The sequence below is a fragment of the Triplophysa dalaica genome, chromosome 22 (assembly GCF_015846415.1).
Source record: "Triplophysa dalaica isolate WHDGS20190420 chromosome 22, ASM1584641v1, whole genome shotgun sequence".
Classification (NCBI taxonomy): domain Eukaryota; kingdom Metazoa; phylum Chordata; class Actinopteri; order Cypriniformes; family Nemacheilidae; genus Triplophysa; species Triplophysa dalaica.
In genome coordinates, this window is record NC_079563.1 from 6067947 (window position 1) to 6089398 (window position 21452).

At 36.2% G+C, this 21452-nt stretch overlaps 3 protein-coding genes across 4 annotated transcripts; 1 reads left to right on the plus strand and 2 right to left on the minus strand.

Moving 5' to 3' along the window:
• The first annotated feature begins 1045 nt into the window (after window positions 1-1045).
• Window positions 1046-6167, plus strand: anxa3b (annexin A3b). 2 transcript variants are annotated; one of them, XM_056736718.1, is made up of 14 exons: window positions 1046-1141; window positions 1407-1445; window positions 1614-1661; window positions 2002-2089; window positions 2247-2341; window positions 2424-2537; window positions 2700-2790; window positions 2883-2962; window positions 3052-3108; window positions 4909-5002; window positions 5120-5215; window positions 5327-5385; window positions 5468-5590; window positions 5812-6167. In XM_056736718.1, exons 2-14 carry the CDS (start codon window positions 1431-1433, stop codon window positions 5875-5877), a joined length of 1026 nt encoding a protein of 341 aa, XP_056592696.1. In that variant the 5' UTR covers window positions 1046-1141; window positions 1407-1430; the 3' UTR covers window positions 5878-6167. The 2 variants fall into 2 exon arrangements, with proteins under 2 accessions (XP_056592696.1, XP_056592697.1); XM_056736719.1 differs by having other exon boundaries at window positions 1087-1163.
• A 681-nt stretch (window positions 6168-6848) lies between these two features.
• Window positions 6849-10902, minus strand: paqr3b (progestin and adipoQ receptor family member IIIb). Its single transcript, XM_056736720.1, has 7 exons — window positions 10764-10902; window positions 10249-10447; window positions 10005-10167; window positions 9707-9862; window positions 8336-8533; window positions 8119-8209; window positions 6849-7732 (listed from the first exon to the last, which is right to left on the minus strand). The coding sequence occupies exons 2-7, from the start codon at window positions 10431-10433 to the stop codon at window positions 7596-7598; spliced, it is 930 nt and encodes a 309-aa protein (XP_056592698.1). The 5' UTR covers window positions 10434-10447; window positions 10764-10902; the 3' UTR covers window positions 6849-7595.
• A 385-nt stretch (window positions 10903-11287) lies between these two features.
• antxr2b (ANTXR cell adhesion molecule 2b) lies at window positions 11288-20969 on the minus strand. Its single transcript, XM_056736941.1, has 18 exons — window positions 20538-20969; window positions 20185-20256; window positions 19672-19743; window positions 19485-19566; window positions 18483-18587; window positions 17541-17609; window positions 16443-16523; window positions 16283-16343; window positions 16097-16195; window positions 15258-15327; window positions 14825-14903; window positions 14567-14662; window positions 14436-14486; window positions 14266-14361; window positions 13074-13247; window positions 12794-12874; window positions 11902-11970; window positions 11288-11804 (listed from the first exon to the last, which is right to left on the minus strand). The coding sequence occupies exons 1-17, from the start codon at window positions 20690-20692 to the stop codon at window positions 11932-11934; spliced, it is 1482 nt and encodes a 493-aa protein (XP_056592919.1). The 5' UTR covers window positions 20693-20969; the 3' UTR covers window positions 11288-11804; window positions 11902-11931.
• Between the last annotated feature and the right edge of the window lie 483 nt (window positions 20970-21452).

Consider the following 21452-nt stretch of genomic DNA (forward strand, 5'->3'; position numbering starts at 1 on the left):
CCAGTTTTTGAGGACAAAAAAAGTACAAAAGACAGTATTTCCACCCAATTCGAACTACTTGAGAGTTCTTAAAAGTTTATTTCACACAAATACTACTTTTATTCTTGCAATCAAAACTTATTGCTAACAGCTTGATGTTCAGTAATTATTGTGACTTACTAGCATAATATAACAACACATCAAGTAAAATAAACAATAAATCATTGTATAAACGTTTCAGTCACTAAATAAATCACATTTCAAGTACAGAGTGCAGACAGAGGATGACTGGGGGAAAATTTAAGATGTATATTTAATAAACTATAAAAAATAAAAGTTGAACACACACAAAACAAATGTTTACACGAACCCCATTCATGCACCACTTCATATGATCAACTTAGTTAAATTCACCAACTTCACAGACGACGTTTTCATTAACTCCTAAGAGATAAAAGCATAAAGAGAAAGAGAGAGAAGTAAAATTAGTGAATGAAATAATGAACATGTTTAACTCTCTAATTTTAAATTGCATATTTAAAAGATAGTGATCACAAGGCCGAAGCTCAGTACTAAATTATTCATCTTTTGTCATGTCAATTGTTATGATGTCAAATGTATCAATATAAAATAAAAATATTGTCAAAATGAAACCGCTCATAACATGCATCGTGGGGTAACCCATGTTGACTGTGAGCACGTGACAATTAAAACAGTAAGATTAATAATTCACTTAATTTATTAATTTATTATTAACAAGGTTTCACAACGAAGTGATACAGTTTATTGTGCTGGCTTGGCCTAGGATTACAAATCCTCCCATAGTCACTAAATCAACATATATATATATTCGTTAAATGAATATACAACTCGTTTTAAAGCATTAGACGCTTATACTGTGGCTATAAAGTGCATTCAAGACTGTAAGCAACGAACTTCGGCTACATAATCTTCCCAATAAAAAATCACAATTGTTTTTAATGTTAAACGAAAAAAAAGAATAACATTTGATTCTCACACTCCTCGACTTCGTTGTCTTGTGGCTAAAAACTTGGGGTCCTAGAAATGCGGTCCTGAAAGTGCAGCCTCCGGCTTTGCAAGCTGATGCACACAGAGTTGTGAAAGGTGTGGCTTGCTCTGGACGAAGAGACGTTTTCTGAAGGTAAAGTTGTGCGATTTAAACGGTTTGTATTGTCAATCGTGCATTTATCAACGAATTGTTTGTCATAATGTGTTGCCGCAATGCTTTAATCGTGTTTAAATGTGTTGTTGCGTTAGCTTCATCCTACGGTGAAATGTGTAGCGGATCATGATTTGAACTTGTAACGTTGTATAAACATGCGATTGTCGGGGTAACGTAGAGACAATCTATTAATGGTTTCTTCAAACGTGTAAAGAATATAAAGAATATGTTTGTTATATTACAGAAATAAAACCCGCAAACATCTGTAATGTCGTCTGTTTGGGTAAGTGTGGGCTACGTGTAATCCTATACATCATCAATCTAATGTCTAAAAGAATAACATGTATTGATTATGTAGGCTAGGCATATGTTAAAGGAGTTCTTGTGAAATATGATCCAATATTTGATTAAAATAAATACGCTTTTAATCAAAGTATGTACTTTTTTGTAGGATGATTTGGATCTCCTCCTGGACTCCCCCTCCTCTCTTACTGTTACTGTAAGATTGCCAATATGTGTTCCTGTGTTATCACCCTTAAAGGGATAGTGCGCAAAAATACAATTCTTTCATCATTAATTCCTCCTCATGTCATTCCAAACCTGTATGACTTTCTTTCTTCTGCTGATCACAAAAGAACATATGTTGGGAAACGTTGGTAACCGAACACCGGACCCCATTGACATTTCTCCAAATATCTTCGTTTGTGTTCTGCTGAAGAAACGATTCATAAGCGAGTTTTAAACAACACGAGGATGAATAAGGGATTTTAAGTGCAGATATCTTCCTGATGTATTAGATCATGAAAATGTAGTTTGATGTTTACCCATAACCCATGTAGTCAACAGCACGTGGGACCGTTAAAGAAAAGCCGGGCTTTAACCCAAGCGAGGATGCCGCTGCTTTAAGGAAAGCTATTGAGGGCATTGGTAAGTCATTAAGTTAGCAAGCAAAGGTGTGGTTTTATACCCCTGAAGATATTACTGTGCACACAGGCCAGAGGTTTACTATTGGATGATCATTGTTTTGTAACAGTGAGTCAGTGTATGTGTGTGTAAATGTGTGTTTGCGTTTGTAATTCTTCAGGGACAACAGAGAAGACTATTATTGAAATTCTAACTCAAAGAAGCAATGCCCAGCGTCAGCTGATCTGTAAAGCGTACCAAGAGGCAACAGGAAGGGTAAAGGCTTAATGTGATCTGACACATACAGTATAGATTGTTTGCCTTTTGAATAAAAACTCTCATGTTTTTTTTATTTTAGACTCTTAGTGATGACTTGGAAGGGGACACTCAAGGAGCATTTGAAGATGTTTTGGTGGCTCTGTTACAGCCACCTGCTAAGTTCGACTGCCAAGAATTCATACGGGCGATAAAAGTAATCTCTTTTCTTAAGTTACAAAAATAATTATTTTGAAAAAATGTAGGTAGCTTAAATCACAAGTAGTACTTTGTTTGACTGTCGCTGATGCCATATATACTGGCAATAAACAAATCTCATTATTCAGACTTTTATTGATTTATTGTGTTGTCAACATAGGGAGCTGGTACAAACGAAAGCGTTTTGAAAGAACTGTTTGCATCCCGCTCCAACCCTCAGATCAAGGCTTTGTCTGAGGCATATTTGGCAGGTTCGTATTTCATAAGGGTGTTTTAACTTCACTTATTTTTTCAAGAAAGCAGAAGAAAAGGTTGTGTAAATGTTACGTTATTCGTTTTACAGAAACAGGAAGATCCCTAATTCACGACCTTCAATCTGAAGTGTCAGGGGACTTTGAAACCACCCTGGTGTTGCTCGCTGAGGTTCAGTCAAATCTATAGTCCTGCATCATATTTACATTCATTCAAATAATGTGCACTGCCTTATTATTTGTTTCCTGTCCGACCAAAAGGGAAAGAGAGACGAGAGTATAAATGTGGATGCAGCAAAAGCTAAAGAAGATGCCAAGGTGAGGTCAAGACCCTGCTGTTTGTGCAGGTGTTTACGTCAAGTCGCTGTATCTCGGCTAAAAGAGTTCATCTGTATTTACAGTCGCAGAAAAAAATTAAGAGAATATTCCAAATTGTTATCAATCAACATCTCAGGAGTGACATAAAGTCATCCAACAGCAATGTGAAAGACTGATAGGATGACAAAACTCAATTCGCAGTTATCACATAACAATATACATTTTTGAACTTTTCCTAAATAGGCCTACATGTACAAATATAAATGTTGTATTGCTTAAAAGTGAATATAAACTTGTTTTCTTTGCAGTATTTGAGGTCTGAAAAAATACGAACATGCTTCTCCACTTTTCATTTCCTGCAAAGAAACTCAAATAGAAATAATATTCGTATTTGAAATTTTGGAGCAACATTGTTAGTAGTCCACAGAATCAAAGGAACAGTTCCGGGTTGTGCAAAATACAAAATCATATACAAAACAATTTTTTCAGAGGTGTATAAAAGACGTCATAAAACTGTATGTTTCTAATACCTTAGAATAAAATGTTTATATCTACACATGCGGGCCTACATACATTGAAATCGCCGCCATGTTTTGTACAGCGGCTTTAAATGGACAAACAACTCTACAATGCGAGTTTCCCTTTTTCCTCTCCGCTGCGGTATAGTGATGAAACGGATTGCGGATGATCCGTGATCTGTACGGAAAGTACTCTACGTTTCCGAATGCATGTGACCCTTGCTTTCCTGTAGCTCAGTGGTAAGAGCATTGCAAGGTTGTGGTTTCGATCCCAGGGGATTGCACATACCTATGTCAACATGTATAGGGTAATGCACTGTAAGTCGCTTTGGATAAAAGCGTCTGCCAAATGCATAAATATAAATATGTGACCCACGGATTAAATGTCAATTTATTCATCATTAAATTAGAGTAAAACGTGCTCTCTCTCCAGTATATTGACGAGTACAATATTAAAGCCGTTCCAGATAAAACAGCTAATATTAGAACAAAAACATATCTTGGTTCTAAAATAAAGAGAAACCAATGTTACTCAGACACTTATCTGAATCAAAGCAACCTCCTCGGGGACAATCTTTTTCTCAAACGACTGTCTGCTGAAAAGTCTTTATAATATTTACATATGTCCTAGCTCCTGCCTTACTTTTATCCTTCTTTAATAAGGCATCGTTCTTTCTACAGTCTTTCTAATGCCCGCATGATCTCTTCCCTGCGTCAACATGACAACGACATCTTTTTGTACTATGGTGGCCACTGTCGTGTTTGGACTGAGCGATTCATTGCAAATCCATAATATAACGCTAGTGGCCGCTGTTAATCAAAAGCTGTGCCTTTAATCAAAAAACATTATTTTACCTAAACACATCCCTATAAAGAGTAAATTCAGAAAATTATTTTTGAAATGCTTCTTTGATTTTTTTTTTCCACGGCTAAATGTTTTTTTATGTATAAACATGAAGCCAGTTCTTAAAGTGCTGATCTTCCTGATAACATGTCAGCATTTAGTTTGGCAAAATGTCAGCTGTTCAATGAAAGTGAAAGGGGACCACGGTCTGTAAAGCCCATAAAAGCATTTAGCATATTAAAATGCTATTCTAAGTCGCCTGATGTATAGAGTTGTGATTTACTGTAAATCTGGCTGGACAACTGTGGTCACCATTCATTTTCATAGTTTGGAAAAGAGCAGCATTGACAGTATACTGGACATTTCTCATTTTGTGTTTCACAGAAGAAAAACATAGACTCAAAAACGAGGAACTGACAAAATTTTACTACTCTACAGATCTTATATGAAGCGGGGGAGAAGAAGTGGGGCACCGACGAGAGCAAGTTCATCGACATCCTCTGCCGCAGGAGCGTTCCTCAGCTCAGACAAAGTATGACCAACTACATTAGGTGTTTTTTCTCAATAACACACACTTTTGCAAATAATATTTGAATGTGATCAAATGAGTGCATACTATATTAAAAATCTCTTTTGTGCTGTATGTTAGCTTTGGTTGAATATAAGGCTTTGAGTGGAAAGACCCTTCAGGAAAGCATTGAGAAGGAGATGTCTGGAAGACTGGAGGATATTCTTGTGGCTATAGGTAACGTCTGAGTAACATTTTCCTAATGAAAGTATCAGTACTACTGCTCAGGGTTAGACATTTGAACAAACGCAATGTATCAATTTAATTTTTCACTTTTTTATTCTATAGTTAAGTGTGTGAAGAGTGTCCCAGCATACTTTGCAGAGCGGCTGTATAAAAGCATGAAGGTTGGATCTGTTTCTTTCTGTTATTTCTTTGCACGGTTTACAAATTGTTAAATTTTTAAGTTCATTTTTGTGTTTAATTCAGGGTGCTGGTACCACTGAATCCACCCTCACTAGGATCATAGTGAGCCGGTCTGAAATCGACCTGCAGGACATCAAGGCAGAATATAAGAAACTTTTCGGCTGCTCTTTATACTCTGCTATTGAGGTGAGAATCAATAAAAGTGAACATATAGCAGCAATAACAGTTCTTATGCTTTGTGTGTTTTTGTGCAATAAACCCTCTATGCAAGACCATCAAACACGCTTTGCACTGTGAAATGACATTCCCATTGAATTTACAAAACTGCTGTATTAATCATAGACCCGTTTTATTTTCCCTTGTCATGTCAGAATTCACATTAATCTTTTATGTGTCTTTTGATTTAGTCTGAAACATCAGGAGATTATCGGCAAACACTGCTGAAGATCTGTGGGGAAGATGGCAAAGCCTGAGCCAAACATACATATCCAAAACTATTCCAACTATGTGAAGGTGTCAGTGAATGTTTAAAAAAAATATAAGAATATATCAGAAGACCCTTATTAACATTATTCTTAATCTAACAGGATTTTTTTACAATCATAGTTTATATAGCTGGGTTTTATAACCTTTACCTCTAATGATATTTGTAGGCCGATTAATCATTTTTCTTTGTCAGAGCTAAACAATTGTATGCGCTTACATTGTGAAAATTAATTATTACAGTAATTCAATAATAAACATTGATCTTGATATGTATTAACTACGGTGTCTTCACTGTGTTGTATATTCTTGATCCAGCAGTTGGCAGTGAACTACAATTTAAGGGTTAAAAATCATTTAAATCTGTATAGGGATGCCAAAAGTTTTTATAATTTGATTATATCCTGTGTAATGGAAATTTTACTTATGTTCAGTAATGTTTTATTCAATCATTCTTTAGAAAGCCAGTTATGCATTTACATACATATATAAGTGGTCTCTTTTATTTTGACTATAATATATTTTTTCAGTAAAGTCAGTCATGGTAGAAATGTGCCTACGACTTGAAGATTAAAAAAATTATTTAAGAAATGTATCTCTATAGCACCTCAAGAGAAACAGTTAACACCTAAACCCCTAATAGATGTTAGGTGTCTGTATACAAAATCAAAAGTATTGAGAAGACAAAGAAAAGGCCATATAAGGGCAAGAATGTAAAAATGATGATGGTTGATTGGATGTTGAGAATTAGAATAAGGGTATAAAGAGGTATGTAAGACAAAGAAGAGGGCTCCACTCTCTTTGGACTGATAGCTGTTATTCTGTATTGAGTTGATCCTGCAAGTATTAATAAAAAACTTTAAAGACAAGCCTTGAACTCATTTCTCAGAAACACCTCTAACCGTGTTTCATGTCACAATGTATTACAATGGTCTTCATTATTCTAGAGATCGCTATGAAAATGTCCAAAATCTGGATCCAAGCGTCACAAAATCTTTGATAAACAACATTGAAACACAGCTCTCAATTGTTGATCTAAATTTCCTGTTGTTGTATGAAACACCATAAAGCATTTAATTCAATCATTCAGATTTTAATAATTTTATAGTAATCCAAAATATTAAAACCCCAAACACAGAAAACTCAAGTTTCTACAGTTCTGAATTCTTGTTTATAATTCAGTTCATGTCCACCATTATGGACCGTTATTCATAGTCAGCGTTACTTGCTTTCACATTATTAAAATCTTAAAACCAGTTTCTAATGCTTAATGTACTCAAAACAAACCTTTTTTTACTTAAAATAACAAATAACCATTTATCAACCACAAAACAATGATTCTGAATATCATTTAAATACGAAATACTCCAGCATATACAGTACAGTTTCAGATCCCCCAATAACACCACATGTAAAAAGCTCATTACAAAAAGTACACATAGTAACAGATAAGGGCACCGTATGTGCAGCAGAGAAAACTGATGTTTGTTCAGCAGAGAATTAACAAATGAAATAGATTTCACTTAACCTCGCGATATGGAGTTCCAAGGCAAATGAGAGGTAAAGTTTCACAGTGTGACTCAAGCATACCCACAATGCAAAATAATGCCCACAAAAAACAAATGCGTTTAATACATTTATATAATGCGTACACAAGGCTCGGATGATTTTAAGCATGATATCTGCAAGACCGTATGTGACTGCTGTATTAACCGCTGCTGTCTGTGCAGGGCTGATTGTGTCTGAAGTTCATGATGTAGATGGCAGTCTGGTGCCACCAATAGAACATGACCACCACCAGCACATGCCAGAACTGATGACTGGCGCCAAGATAGTTCAGCTGACCTGGAAGGATAGATAACAACAAAATATGTGAATTTTTGCTCTTAAATTCAAGCAGTTCTTTATTAAATGATGTAATGCATCATACAATATGAAAAAATACTATCTTTGATTATTTTGGTGTGATTCAAAAAAATATATATATAAAAATCCAACAACTACATTTTGGATATGAAATACAGTAATAATAAGGACTGATTAAATTATATAATCAATGTTCTGAATATGCCATAACAACAAAATGAGTGACATATTTCAGACGTGGTGAAAAAACAATAAATGGATAGTTAATTACACATTTATATTGTATAGTGCACTATATGTATAGTATTTAGAATGTATAGTGTAGTATGTACAGTAGATTGTATAAATTGTTAATAGAACAATACCTGGAAAGTAGCGTTCTGGGATTTTACTGATGTAGAACAGGAATGCTGAGGCAGCAATCAGATACATGATCAGGACTCGAGGAAAAAACGCCTGCACAAACACAAAGAAAGAGAAGTTAACGTGACCTGTACACATAATTAAACAGAATGTTCATGTATATTCACTGGTAGAACTATGCATTAATACATTTCATGAGCCAACGATGAAAAACATCACCTGTACGATATCTGCGCTAAATCCTCCATTAAGCCAGACCCAATGGCAGGCCGGGATTATCCCGTAACCGGCAACGGAGCAGAACATTGCAGATCGCAGTTTCTGCCACTGCTGCGTGAGGTAGTGCGGGTGAATTTGAGCAGCAAACACAGCCAGGATCAAAGCCAGCACTGTCAGCAGATACACCTGCCTCCAAAACTAAGAAATTAAATTAAAATGTGTTGCTAGTTTTGAAAACATGGAATATTCAAGGCATTTCATATGGAATTTAAAGAAATTCTTAAATCAAAATTTAGTTAAACCAAAGATCAATCAAAATAGATGTTGGGTTGATTCTTTGAGAGCCTTACAAGAATGAAATGCGTTTAAAGGGATAGTTCAACCAAAAATAAAAATTCTGTCATCCTTTTATTTACACTCATGTCATTCAAAACTTTTAAATGACTATTCTGTAGTGATGGTGAAATTAAGCTTTTTGAAGCGTCATGGCTTTCCCCTCAAGTGTATCATTAATGGTTTGTTACTTGAAGCTTTTCAAAAAAAGGGAAACTAGCGCCATCTTGTGGTCAAAGGGTGGAAAAGCTGTCTGTGTCCATTAATATTTTTTATGTTTCATGTAATAGAGCACTTTACATAAAAAAAAAAGAATTATATTTAAGTGTTTCTGTAGCATACAGGCCTAGGCTTTACATACATAATTTAAAAATAATCAATAAATAGAACAAAACAACATTTTCATAAACGTGCTTCGATCAGCATATGCAGTTATTCACAAAAGCTTTTGTCTTAGTCCTTTTAGTGTGTAAGCGAGGCTCATGTGACAAACATGACTAAATATTGTATAACTGTGCCTTGATTGTGAACTGGGGACTTAACATTTTCTTTTGTGGGTAATAGAAAAATCGAAAGATTTCTATTAAGGAACAGGACGTGTTCAATAGTGCGAGGCTATTCTTTATTATTTCCTACTTTTGCAGCATTTGGGATATTCTTTCACCTGTGACAGTTGAAGTCCCAATTCACTACTGAAGCGAAAAAGACAATCGAACAAGTGTTCGTGAAATTTGTGAAGCAGAATATGAAGCAGTCAAGTTATTGTGTCTAATATCAAAGCGTAAGACGTCACTGATCACGTGAAGAAGATATTTTGAGTAATGTCTCAGGAGTATTGTATACATTCTTCAAAATATCATCTTTAGTGTACTGCCGAAGAAAGTCATACAGGTTTGGAATGTAATGAGGGTGAATAAATGAAATGTTTATCTTTGGTTGAACTATCCTCTTAAGTGTAGAATAACAAGAACTCATTTAAATAATTTAAAAACAGAAACCCCCCTGCCCTGAATCCCATTTAATGGAGACAAATCATACACTGTTGCAGTAGAAGGCATAGAAGACTCCAGGCACATAACATCCCAAAATCCCCACAGATATTCCAGCATAATCCAGCGCAAGCCAGCGGCGACACGTTTTCTCTGAGCGGTGGCAACAAAACAAGTGGTAGCCCACAGAGCACAACATGCACACCTAATAACAAAAAATTAAATGTTAGTATATTGACACAGACAGATGAATTCCTTTTATAACAACACAATCTTAATAAATTCTATCTAGGAACTTTAAACCATGCATTTCCACATATATCCTTCCATTTATTTGTGTAAATTACCTGAAAACAAAAGAGTCCTATTGAATAAATCACATAATCCTCTCGTGATGCCCCTGCGGACGGAAGAACCGTTACCATGTCCTTCACGGCCAACAAGAAGAACAGGAGGAACCCGAGCAGATGACTCCAGATGTTTACGGTCTCATTGGACAGAACGAACATGCTGCGGGATGCATGCAAAAACAATCAGTGTGCTGGCTAGCTACAAACCTGCACAAACAAAAAAACATCAAAGAAAACTCACCTTTTAAGGCACAGCTTTGATGGCAGGTGTGCTCGGTATCCATCTGTGATGTATGGATTCTCCTTTAGAAACACTGGGATCTGCTCATAGGTGTACAGTCTGATCCCTCTTGGCACAAGCACGGGCCAGTACTGATAGCTGCCCAACTCAATGTAATGAGTGTTCTTGAGAATACTGTGAGGCATCTTGGTTTACCTGGCTGTAGAAACGTCAATTTGTTGAATTGAGTTTGTGTGTGCCAAATTACATTAACGTTAAGTAACTTATTGCTTCAGACTCACTGGATCTTGAGAAGTGAACTTTTTTTGGAGGATAATTTCCTAAAGTGTTTTATTAATAAATATGATAAATTCTCTATGTTATATTGAAGTTAAGAAAACACACAGTGACGTCTAAATGTTCATGCAAATGTTTTGTTTCTGTTATTGTGGGGAACTCGAATGTCGCTTTACTGCATTGATCAGATTAGCGTTTAAATCCATAATCACTATCTGTAAATACATCAAACATCTCACCTGAGGGTTAAGATTCGCCGTCTGTCCCATTCAGTAGTATAAGTTTGAACATTTCTGCTCAACAACAAAACACGGGTATCATGTTGATGGCTAGCAGTTAGCCGTGCAGCTAAAAGCTAAAGCAGCTGAATGAATGACTCGAAAATCCTGCGACAAAGCACGCGAGCGCCGATTGGTCCCGTTTCAATAACGTCATCTTTATTCATGTATTTAAGAGTTGATGAAAACATATATTGCATATGTAAATAAATATACATTACAATACATTTTATAACTGCTGAATGTAAACTTAGTTTTGTTTAACTAAAAAGAATTGTTTTTTATTTTAAGTAAAAATCTTCTTGTTGAGTTCCTTCCGGCAAAAAAAGCTTCCTTCCGGTGCTTGTATGGTCGCATTTACATAATAATAACCTTTTATATTTTAAAGTAACGTTCACTAAATCCTATAATAATGTAGGAAAGGTCATTTTGTGAACCTATAAAAGGACACTAAGCTCTGAAGAATGATAGAGGTAGAGAAAAGCCAGCTTTTCAAAAAACATTTATGTATATAATAAAACATTTTATTGATTAACAGTTATAAACTACATCATAAATCAAACTCTCACAGGTTTAATGCATTTCAGCGCTTTTGACTGACAGTTGTGTCGTTAACAATAAACTTACACAGGTGATCTACGGATTAAAACAATTTCAATAAATATAAAAATAAAAACAAATAATTAAATAGAAAATAGAAATAATCATAGAAAAATTAACATCTCTACAAAATTGACTGTCCTTCACTCTCATAATATGAACTCGTAATGAGTGCTTCATGTACTCATAATAAGGCACAATTTAAAAAATTGTAAAATCAGTGTTTTAAGAGCATGCAGACAAAGTTCAGCAGGATACATTTATGCATGTAACAAATAAAAGTGTAAACTCTTATTTTGAAAAACAAAACTTATGTTGACATTAAAATTATAGCTTTTGTACTGTGACCATAAATTCAGTAAAGTGTTTCTATACTTATGTCGATTCCTCAATCCATCTTTTCTGAAAAAAAAACAATACAGCCATTTATTACTAGTACGCACATATCTAAAAGTCCATCCAGTCCAAATTCAATTGGATATTAAAAACTGATCAGAACCTGTGAAGTGTGACTCATTAGATCGGTCAATCAGTTACTTTGAACCCGGGTGAATTTGATGCATCGCCCCTAAAACACAGAAAACACATGATGAGTACATAAAAGAGTACTGTGCCATCAAAAATGATAAATCTTAATAAAGTTTGAAAACTATATTTTTGACATTTCCTCCGAATATCTGAGCAGTGCTTGCCCAAGAGCAAAAACTTAATGCCAAATAAGGACACTCTAAAGATCTATATCTTATTTTTTAAAACCCAAATGGAAAAGCTGTATTTATTATTGCTTAGAACAGTTCAAGTCTCTTCATAACAAGCCACACGATTTGTCATTCATGTCTGATGCCCAAGCGGTGCAGGTCAAATTATATGTTAAATTAAACAGTGAAAGGATATTGAGAACAGAAATGACGAAGTCGTTTAGGAATCTCTGTATCATTAAATACAAATAGTTTAAAAGAAAGGTCATTTAAGCAGATATCTAACTACTGTCCACACAGTCAAGCACTGCAACAATAAGAACATTGTACCCAAGAAAAACATTGAGTTAAACTTAAACTATTGACATTGATACCAGTGAGAGTTTGCTCTCTGTAGTGAAATCGATGACAGAAAATGACCTATTTTGTTTGTGTTTCAAGTGATAGTTCAACCAAATAGTAAAATTCTGTCATCATTTACTCACCCTCTTATTGTTTCAAACCTATATGACTTTCTTCTGCAGAACACAAAAGAAGATATTTTGAAGGACGTTGTTAACCGAACAGCGACGCCACCCATTGACTTTGGTTTTGTGTCCATACAATAGAAGTGAATGGGTGCATTTGGTTACCAACTTTCTTTAAAATATCTTTTTATGATATCTATTCATATGCTTAACAGGACAGCCATACCTTATCATTTGCTGTAGGTCTCATTATAGCAACTCTGTGATATTGTCGACGCAGCAATGCCAATACAGCATCAAACTGGCCCTAAATAAACAACAAAACACAACTTTTCACAAATGTAAATGATTCAATAATTGTATATTAAATCAGCACACCAAATCTCCAAAAAGGTAAAAAATGTATTGATTAGAAGACTTTCGCATGGCGCGCATGTACATTTACAAATGTAAAAACACTCAGTATCAGCCAACAGAATAAGGACGATGTGTTAAAAAACACATACTTTAATAGGAGTGTACCACTTGTCCTGGGCCTGGGGTTGGTGTATGGGAGGTGGTCTGGGTGGAGGTCTTATTACAGTCTCCTCAAACTCCTCTTCTGGCATTTTGACCACAGCATTTTTCGCTTTCTGTAACCGCGACCCTTCTTCTGTAGAGCCCTTATCACCCCACCGAACCTGTGGAGATTGCAGGCTTCAGCATACAGAGTAATATCTTTCAGGCAACTCACAGAGTCACCGCTGTTACTGCTTTGGCAGGGACCACTGATCTCTATAAATGAATGAATTGCTCATGACATCATATTACTGAAGCTACCGCGCCACAATGTTGGTGTGCACAAACATTCTATTAAATTAATAGGGAGTTATCACATATTAATAAGAAAAAATATCAGAAGTAATCATTAATTTAAACACACAAGTGAACTAAAAACTTATCGTGTGCCTAATTAGATGAAAACCGGGGTTATTTTAGATCGTCATTTTGACTGTAAATCAATGGCGCGTTTGTCGGTTGGGCATTCCAAGATGCCGGTGCGACCGTTTCCGGTGGCTTCTTCTCCTGCCGTTGGTTTAGCGTTCTAGGCGCAATCCAGTCACTGACTGTATATAGATCAATGGCGGGAATGTTAGACATCATCGCCTATATAATTCTCACAAATAATGAAACATTGGCATTATTCTCTAAAATCGTTTTTGGGGATTCCTTCACAGAGCAATAATTTACAGGGGAACACGTTTTTCATAAAGTTTGAGAAAGTCGTCGGAGGTTTGATGGTGGTGACTTTGATATCGAGACACATTAGGTGTAGTCTGTTTATAGCATCGGGCTAACTTTTTACTTCTGCCGATTGTATTAAGGCTTCAAAAAGAGCAAATATTGTGTTAATCTATTAAAATTATCTTGGTACACAAAACGTATAAACATCATGAACATTTGTTAATCCCAGATCTTATTTTTTGCGATATTCCTAAAGTCTATGGGAAAAATGCATAGGCTTTCGGTCGAGGGAAACCGTGGGGCGCTAACTTCCGGGTTAGCCTACAAAAATATGTCATCTCTGAGGCACTCCATTATTCATATAATCATAATTTTCGTTACACGTTTATGTGTCAGCATCTTTAAAACAACATCACATTAAACATATTTAATTATGTGCTGTGACATTAAGTTTGTAAATATTCTCAGATGTACCTCCATGCGTGTAATACCCCCAGGGCCTCTGCCACCATAATAAGACGCATCTACTGTAGGCCATTTCTTCTTTGGCAGAGGATCCACCTCAGGTTCCTTTAAAACAAACATAGCAAGTGTTTCAAGAACTCATCATTATATCTGATTTATATATCATTTAAAACACCTACAGGTATTGGTCGTGGGGGTGGAGGGCGAGATGGGGGTGGATCCCTGATCACCTGTCATAGGTGAAACAAAACCGAATATTACTATTTTATGAAAACACCTTCATCCACATGTGTGTATCTCCAGCACTCACCACGGTACAACAGAGAGGCCAGAACCACCAGAGCGCAACTAGACCCACCAGCACCAGGAGTACCAGAATAACAATGGCCACCACCAGCCCATCAGACTGTGAACATTATAAACCATAACCTTGATTTTTTTTTCAATTTTTGCTTTATTTCTATTATGTGCGTGTTTAAAAAGAGAATAAACCAGAATATTAAGAGGGGGATTTACATAAGCCAAAATAAATATCCTGCTTGCTCAAAGGTTATTATTGTATACTTACACATGTGGTGGCATATATCGTGATTGGACTTGAAATGAAAGACTGTCCATTATTCAGACTAATGAGCACATCGATTGAGCTGTTGAGAGAAATAATATTTTCTTTAGAACAAGATAAACAGCGTTTAAAAGGTCTCTTTTATCTTGTTGTTCTAAGGCTTGGAAGCAAAGAAAAAGTAAACGAAAAAATGTTGGGTTGTTTTGTAAGACGCTGCACTATGGGAAACAAAACTGTTCTTTGTCTCCACGACACTGCCCTGTGACTGCGCCTTATCAGTTGACTATTAGCTGAGCTATAAACAGAAACCCAAATAGAAACCCCATGGAAAAAGATGGCGAACTCTCATTCTCTTTGCATGCCGGCTTATAGCAGCTGTAGCTCCGTGAATGGAGAGCTACTGTTCTCAGAAACAAGCTGGAGGAATGCCACTTACTGGCCAACCTCGGTCAATACTGGAGCTGGACACAGCACATAATCATCCCTCACTACAGTCGGCCTCTCATCTAGAAGGAAGAGAGAGTGGCGTGAGACTGTTGTAAAATGCCAAATGCAGACAAAAACACATTCAGCCATCATTGACTGACCTTTATGATGTTCAAAACCAAAATTACTTTTTTTTTAATTTTGTGAGATATTTTTAAGAATGTACTGGCTGCTCTTTTCCATATAGTGAAAGTGAATGGGGACTGGAACTGACAAGCTTTAAAATGCCTATAAAACACATTCAAAGTGACACATTCAACCTGTTCTCAATACTTCAAATCATCTTAAAATATATGATAGCTTTTGGTGGCTTTCATCTGAAAATATGTCTTTAATCAAATATTTCTCAACTGATGCGAAATATAAGAATTGGTTCTTATAATGTGACATTTATGTTATCTGTGCGACATTTGTTAGTAAATAACAAAGTCAATTTGTCTTTGTTTCTGACAAATAGCCCTTGCATGATTTAGAATATATCTCAGGATTCATGTAGACTACTGTTATCATATTTTTATGGTACTTTTTTATAAATTTGGAGCTTAACAGCTTCAGTCATCATTTACTTTTATTATATTGACAGTATATCCTTCAACATATTTTCTTTAAGGCTTCACAAAATAAAGTTATACAGGTTTGGAATGACTGTGCCTTTAAGAATGTGCCTGCATTGCCAACCTGACAACGGTCAATTACATGTCTTGTTTTGGGGTCCGTCTGTCTTGATGTGGTGTTTCTTTGTCACCATGTGTGCTAGAGGATTTAAATGGAATGTATGGACTGTCTTACTAAAGGGCTCCTGTTGATTGGCAGATATCGTACAGACCACGCCCTCTGAGGTTCTGCCCTGTGTGAAGCCCCTTCCTCTCAGAACAATGTTGAACGTTTCTAAAACACAATTTTAGACATACAGTAAGTTAGCCATGAACACGGTTTCGAAAGAAAGACATGAATATAACATGTTTTATGTTTTACCATTCACACAAATGCTGGAAGGCTCAAGGTTGAAAATCTCTATACATGATTTCTGTAGAATCTGTAAACATAAATTCAAGTCAGTTAGAAGACATGATTCTGCATGCTATAAGTGTCATTTTTGTTTACTTTTGGTTATTTTGTTTATGCCCAGCCTCACCGAATTTACGATGGTTTTGAGTGCTTTGAATCCATCCACGACTGGGAACACTTGGTCTTTGCTGTCTGCAATATCTACTAGCTGATCATAAAAATATGTAACACTTACAGAGAAAACTAATTCAGAATTATTAACAATCATAGAATAGCAAATATACTACAGCTGGTATGCAGTTGGTAGCTGGCTCATTGCTGATGGTCTTGCAACAACTGATGATCAGCTATCGTGTTCTTTTTGAGCAGCGTTTCTAGCCATTATATTTGCAGCTTCACTAACTGGCCAAAATTGATGCTTATGTAACATGAGCAGGATGTGAGCGCTGCAAAGTCCAATTACTTCATTATCCCGCTCAGACAAGCCCATCCACCAGAGTCAATATAAAGACCCTCTGTTCACTGTTACTAATGCACAGAAACATCATCATGAAAACAATATTCCCATGACAGCCATTATAAACTACACATTAACAGCCTGTCAAGATTTTCCAAGTGTCTTTTACTATGTTGCTATGTGGTTGCTAGGGTGGGTTGCTTTGGCATAGCTGAGAGGTTGTTAGATGGTTGCTACTGGTCTCAACATTTGGCTTGGGTCCCTGATTCAATATAGTGTATATGATTAAGTATTGTTTCTTTCAGATAAAAGTTCAATCCTTTGGTAAAGTAATAGCAAACCTCTTCTCAAGAACTCTTGAGATATCACTATCGTCTTTAACAACTTATATTTACATGAGGTTTTGTTCAAATCCCAATTGTAAGATAAATACTAGCAGGGATGCTAGTCTTAGTAAACACAACTTAAAAACGTCATTAACAAGTTAAGAATAGACAGTTTCAGCGGCAGCAACATAAACAAACGTTATGTGGCCCAAACTAAACTTCCAGACCTCTGCAAAGAATCTATAACTATTGAGAAGTTTTAATTAAAATGAACACAATTCATATAATATAATACTTATTTTTTAATTAATTCAAACATATCTTTAATATAAAATACCTTGTTATATTATAACCAAACACAAACCAGATGTTAACTTCAGGCCAGGCATGTGCATCCAATGAAATTGTCTATGGTGTAAACAAGAATCTAGAAATATCTTACCTGGTTTGCATCAAAGTCCTTCACGCCAACACAGTACACCCGTGCACCATAATGTCTGGCCTGGTCAGCCTGAGTGAGCATATTAATTTATTAAATACTTAATGCCCGGTTTCACAGAGATTAGTCCCAGACTTCAATTAATTTTGAGCTGTCTCAACTGAAAATAACATATCTTAAAGAGAACATAACTAGGGATTTTAAAGTCCAGCTTTGGTTTATGGAGTGTCCAACACCACGTTTATGTACCTAGAAGGTGTAAAAACATTAAATTCCTAGCAAAATGTAGGTAGGGACTCTATGAAATGAAGTTAATCCACCGCGGTTCGCGATTCGACTCCCATTTTCCCAAGCCAATAACTTTGTTATTCATTCACCTTCGGAGACTTCACAGACTGCTTACTTTCAAACATGGCCACATTACACACTGCATGAAATGTCATTTTCATGATCTCATGTTATATACTCTTTAAAATATGTCAGTGCCATTGATCTGTCAGTAATGTTTTTTTCTAAGTTACTTAAACAGCCTAAATTGAATAAGGCATAGTCCTGGCTTAGGCTAAGCCTTGTCCATGAAACCGGGCGAACAACTGATGACTGATCATTTTTAAATCCAAAAACAAATAAAAGATTTTGCGACTGCAATGTAAAGAAACTACAAGAAGAGGACAACTGATTGATTTTATGTTATCACAATAGTTGTGCTTGTGATAAACCTCTCCATGTGCTATGCTAAATGTCCCACGACTGAAACACATTGTTGATGTCAGACAAAACATAATTTCAGGAAACAAAAAAGCATATTCTTAATTATTAAATAAGTTTTACTGACTAAAAATAAAGGGCGACCATCAGTAGGGATTTGTGAAAGAAAAAGAAAAGAAAAAAAACACGAAATATGGAGATGACTTTCCACCCAACAATGATGATGTGTTGTTTTACCTCTTTCGCAGCGAGTTCATGAGGATACATTTCCAGCTTCCCATCAGTCAGTGCAATAATGATGCTGGATGATCTTGTGTGCTGAGCAACCATTTGTTCCAATGCCTAAAACAGTGTTCATTTACTAACCCTTTTGATATATACTGCATAGTCAAAATATGTGTAAAATAGATCAATATGTGGTTGTTGAGCATTTTATTTTAAAATCATGGCACAGGGAGCTAGTCCTTGCTGTCACGGAACGGGAAGCGAGAGAACCCAAATGCAGGCAGTGAAGGGGCAAATACTTTAATTAATGGACTCGAAAACACAAAACAAAAACTCACAATGGGGTAAAATACAGGGGATAACAGAGACAGCCAAACAGGAACAAAAAACTCACAAAGGGTAAACAAGCTATAACAAAAATCAAAAAGGATAATGAACAGGAGCAGAGTGCTGGAGCAGAAACGCTGGGACACAGGTGGACCAATCCTCAATAAAGCAGTTCCAACAAGTATGCGGACACAACAAGGAACAAGATACAAGAACAAACGAGCACAGGATAGAGAATACAAGGGCATTAAATAGGGAGACGAACAAAGGATAATAAACAATAGGCAGGTGCGGGTAATGAAACACTGAAGGGAAGCTAACGAGGAAACGAGAGGGCCGTGGCCATAGACGAGACACAAGAAAGCACATGCCATGTCAATATATAAACACAGCCATGTCTTTCTCACACTAAACACGTGATACTATCATGGTTCTACCAAGTCTGGAAAAGCCTGAACAGAAATGGCAGAACCATGACACTTGCTTAGTAACACCTTCCACTCCTCTGGGATGGCTTTCCATTAGATGCTACATGGCTTGATTTGCTACCATTTAGACACAGAAGCATTAGTGGGGTGAAGCAGAAAAAGCAGTCTAATTCATCCCAAAAGTGATAAAAGCTGAATACCAGCAGTCCAATACTACGCTGTTAATATAAAATACAAAAGTTGTTGGTATTACATTTACCTTTTTCAACCCCTCGTGCATGTAGGTCTCACCAGCAGGATTGATCTTGCTCAACCTTTGAAGACCATTATCTATAGCTGCCCTAAAAAGCCACAGCAGTCATTTTAACTGCTATGTATCTGTGGCACAGTAAACATGTCATAACAATGCTGGAGAAGTATTTACAATAGACAAAATGAAATCACACCTGTCTCCAGTGAGAGGCAGGATTACTTCTGCATTTGAAGAAAACACTATGAACGATACTCTCATCTTCGGGCTGAGCGAACAGAAACAATCAATATATTACGAGAAGCACAACAGCGTAGTAAAATCAAATTTACCCACTGCGTGGGTATGAAAAATGACATGTTTCTAATAGTGTATACACCGAAACGATTTAATAGGGCAGTATTTGGTGAAAATGACTACTGGGACACAATTTGTGGTTAAATATTTTGCCATCTCGCCCAAACTGGCATGAACTAGGTCACCGTACCACACACTAATCCAAACACACATCACACACAGACTGAAGTTAAACATAGTCATCTACAATTAAGTGTAAATTTAGTTCAACACATGTTCAAGAGGTTGGAAGTCAAGCAAGTGGTTTTTAGGAGGGAGGGTATGGCTGTGGTGGTGCGGAAGCTCTATAACCCATTCAATAACATTATATGCATTAGTTCTTCATAAAAAAGGACAATTGAACGTTTCTTACCTTACAAAGCGATTGGTCAATTGTTCCACAAATCCATATATCTCCAGCCAGTTATCAGACACACTGCCTGACCTAGAATGAGGAGGATGGTTTGGGGCTTTTAGAAGATAAACAGCGCCATATAAGGGATCTTTAGAACTATACAATAGCTAGGGGGAACGGCATCTAAATATACCAGAGCTGTATATATAATGTGGTCTCATTTGAGATATTCTTCATATTATTATTAATATTTGTAAATATACAGAAAAGGAGCATAGAGAGACAGGGTGATTGCGCGTGCGTATTTCATAATAAATAAACATCCTATATACAAAGAGGTATATAACTGATTTACATACTGTCAAACTCACCGATCCAATACAAAATATAAATCAAAGGTGCCATGGCAGTCTTCTCCTTTACCAAATAAAGTCAGAGAAGAAATGCAGAAAAGTTGAAGAGCCCATGCGGCTGTTGTCCATCTCGCTTTAACCGCATGACTGCTGTCTCCACTCATTACTGTCATTTATTCGCTTCTTTATAATAGAAACGCTTGAAATCGTACAAGTATCCAGATGACGCGCGTGAACGGTGCGCACCGTTGTTTATTCCCGCGTGACAACGCGCGCGCTGTCAACAAATCAATCCGGACACTCCTGCTACAGTGGCTTTGAAATGTACTTCTTGCTTTTCCAAAACAATAATCTCTTCCACTCGGCATTCATTTAATATCATTCCGTGAAAGTTTGTGATCGAAGCGTGTAGGTTTACATTGCACATGAACTATTGATTCAACGCGCATGCGCGGAACAGGCAGACGTGTAGAAGAGCTCAAGTGGTTGCGCTCAGATCTGAACGCAGAATAAACAAAGACTGGAAATACTTCTGCTGTGACTAAGGATATCGTTTTCTTTAGGATTTTATTAAAATGGATAGATATATTTAAATACTTTGCCTGCTATAATTGATCAAAATTTACTTTAGACTAATTATCATTATATACGAATAATTTAAGACTCCTTCCATACAGAGGCGTGTGGTCAGATTGCATGGGAATATTTGTCAAAATGGAAACCTGCGGTTTACTGTTGAAAAAATACAACTTTACATGTATTATTTAAAAGATATCTTGGTTGAGAAATTAAGTAAATGAATAATAATGTGTACAACAAATGCAAAATGTAATACACATCAGCCCAGGCATGACACAAGTTTATAAAAAATATTATTTTCCTGAGAACACTAGTACTTTTCAATATAAATTATCATAGTCAACCTTTGCCTTA

What these genes read in the sequence shown, in the direction of transcription:
- anxa3b (XM_056736718.1), top strand. An exon ending in ACCAAGAGGCAACAGGAAGG is followed by an intron (nt 2,342 to 2,423) that starts GTAAAGGCTTAA and finishes TTTTTATTTTAG; the next exon opens with ACTCTTAGTGATGACTTGGA. An exon ending in GGATATTCTTGTGGCTATAG is followed by an intron (nt 5,216 to 5,326) that starts GTAACGTCTGAG and finishes TTTATTCTATAG; the next exon opens with TTAAGTGTGTGAAGAGTGTC.
- paqr3b (XM_056736720.1), bottom strand. Translation starts at nt 10,433, where the DNA reads ATGCCTCACAGTATTCTCAAGAACACTCATTACATTGAGTTGGGCAGC. An exon ending in TCAAAGCTGTGCCTTAAAAG is followed by an intron (nt 10,168 to 10,248) that starts GTGAGTTTTCTT and finishes TGCATCCCGCAG; the next exon opens with CATGTTCGTTCTGTCCAATG. An exon ending in ATGCCTTCTACTGCAACAGT is followed by an intron (nt 8,534 to 9,706) that starts GTATGATTTGTC and finishes TTAATTTCTTAG; the next exon opens with TTTTGGAGGCAGGTGTATCT.
- antxr2b (XM_056736941.1), bottom strand. Translation starts at nt 20,692, where the DNA reads ATGACAGTAATGAGTGGAGACAGCAGTCATGCGGTTAAAGCGAGATGG. An exon ending in TGCACGAGGGGTTGAAAAAG is followed by an intron (nt 18,588 to 19,484) that starts GTAAATGTAATA and finishes ACACTGTTTTAG; the next exon opens with GCATTGGAACAAATGGTTGC. An exon ending in TTCCAGCATTTGTGTGAATG is followed by an intron (nt 16,196 to 16,282) that starts GTAAAACATAAA and finishes ATTGTGTTTTAG; the next exon opens with AAACGTTCAACATTGTTCTG.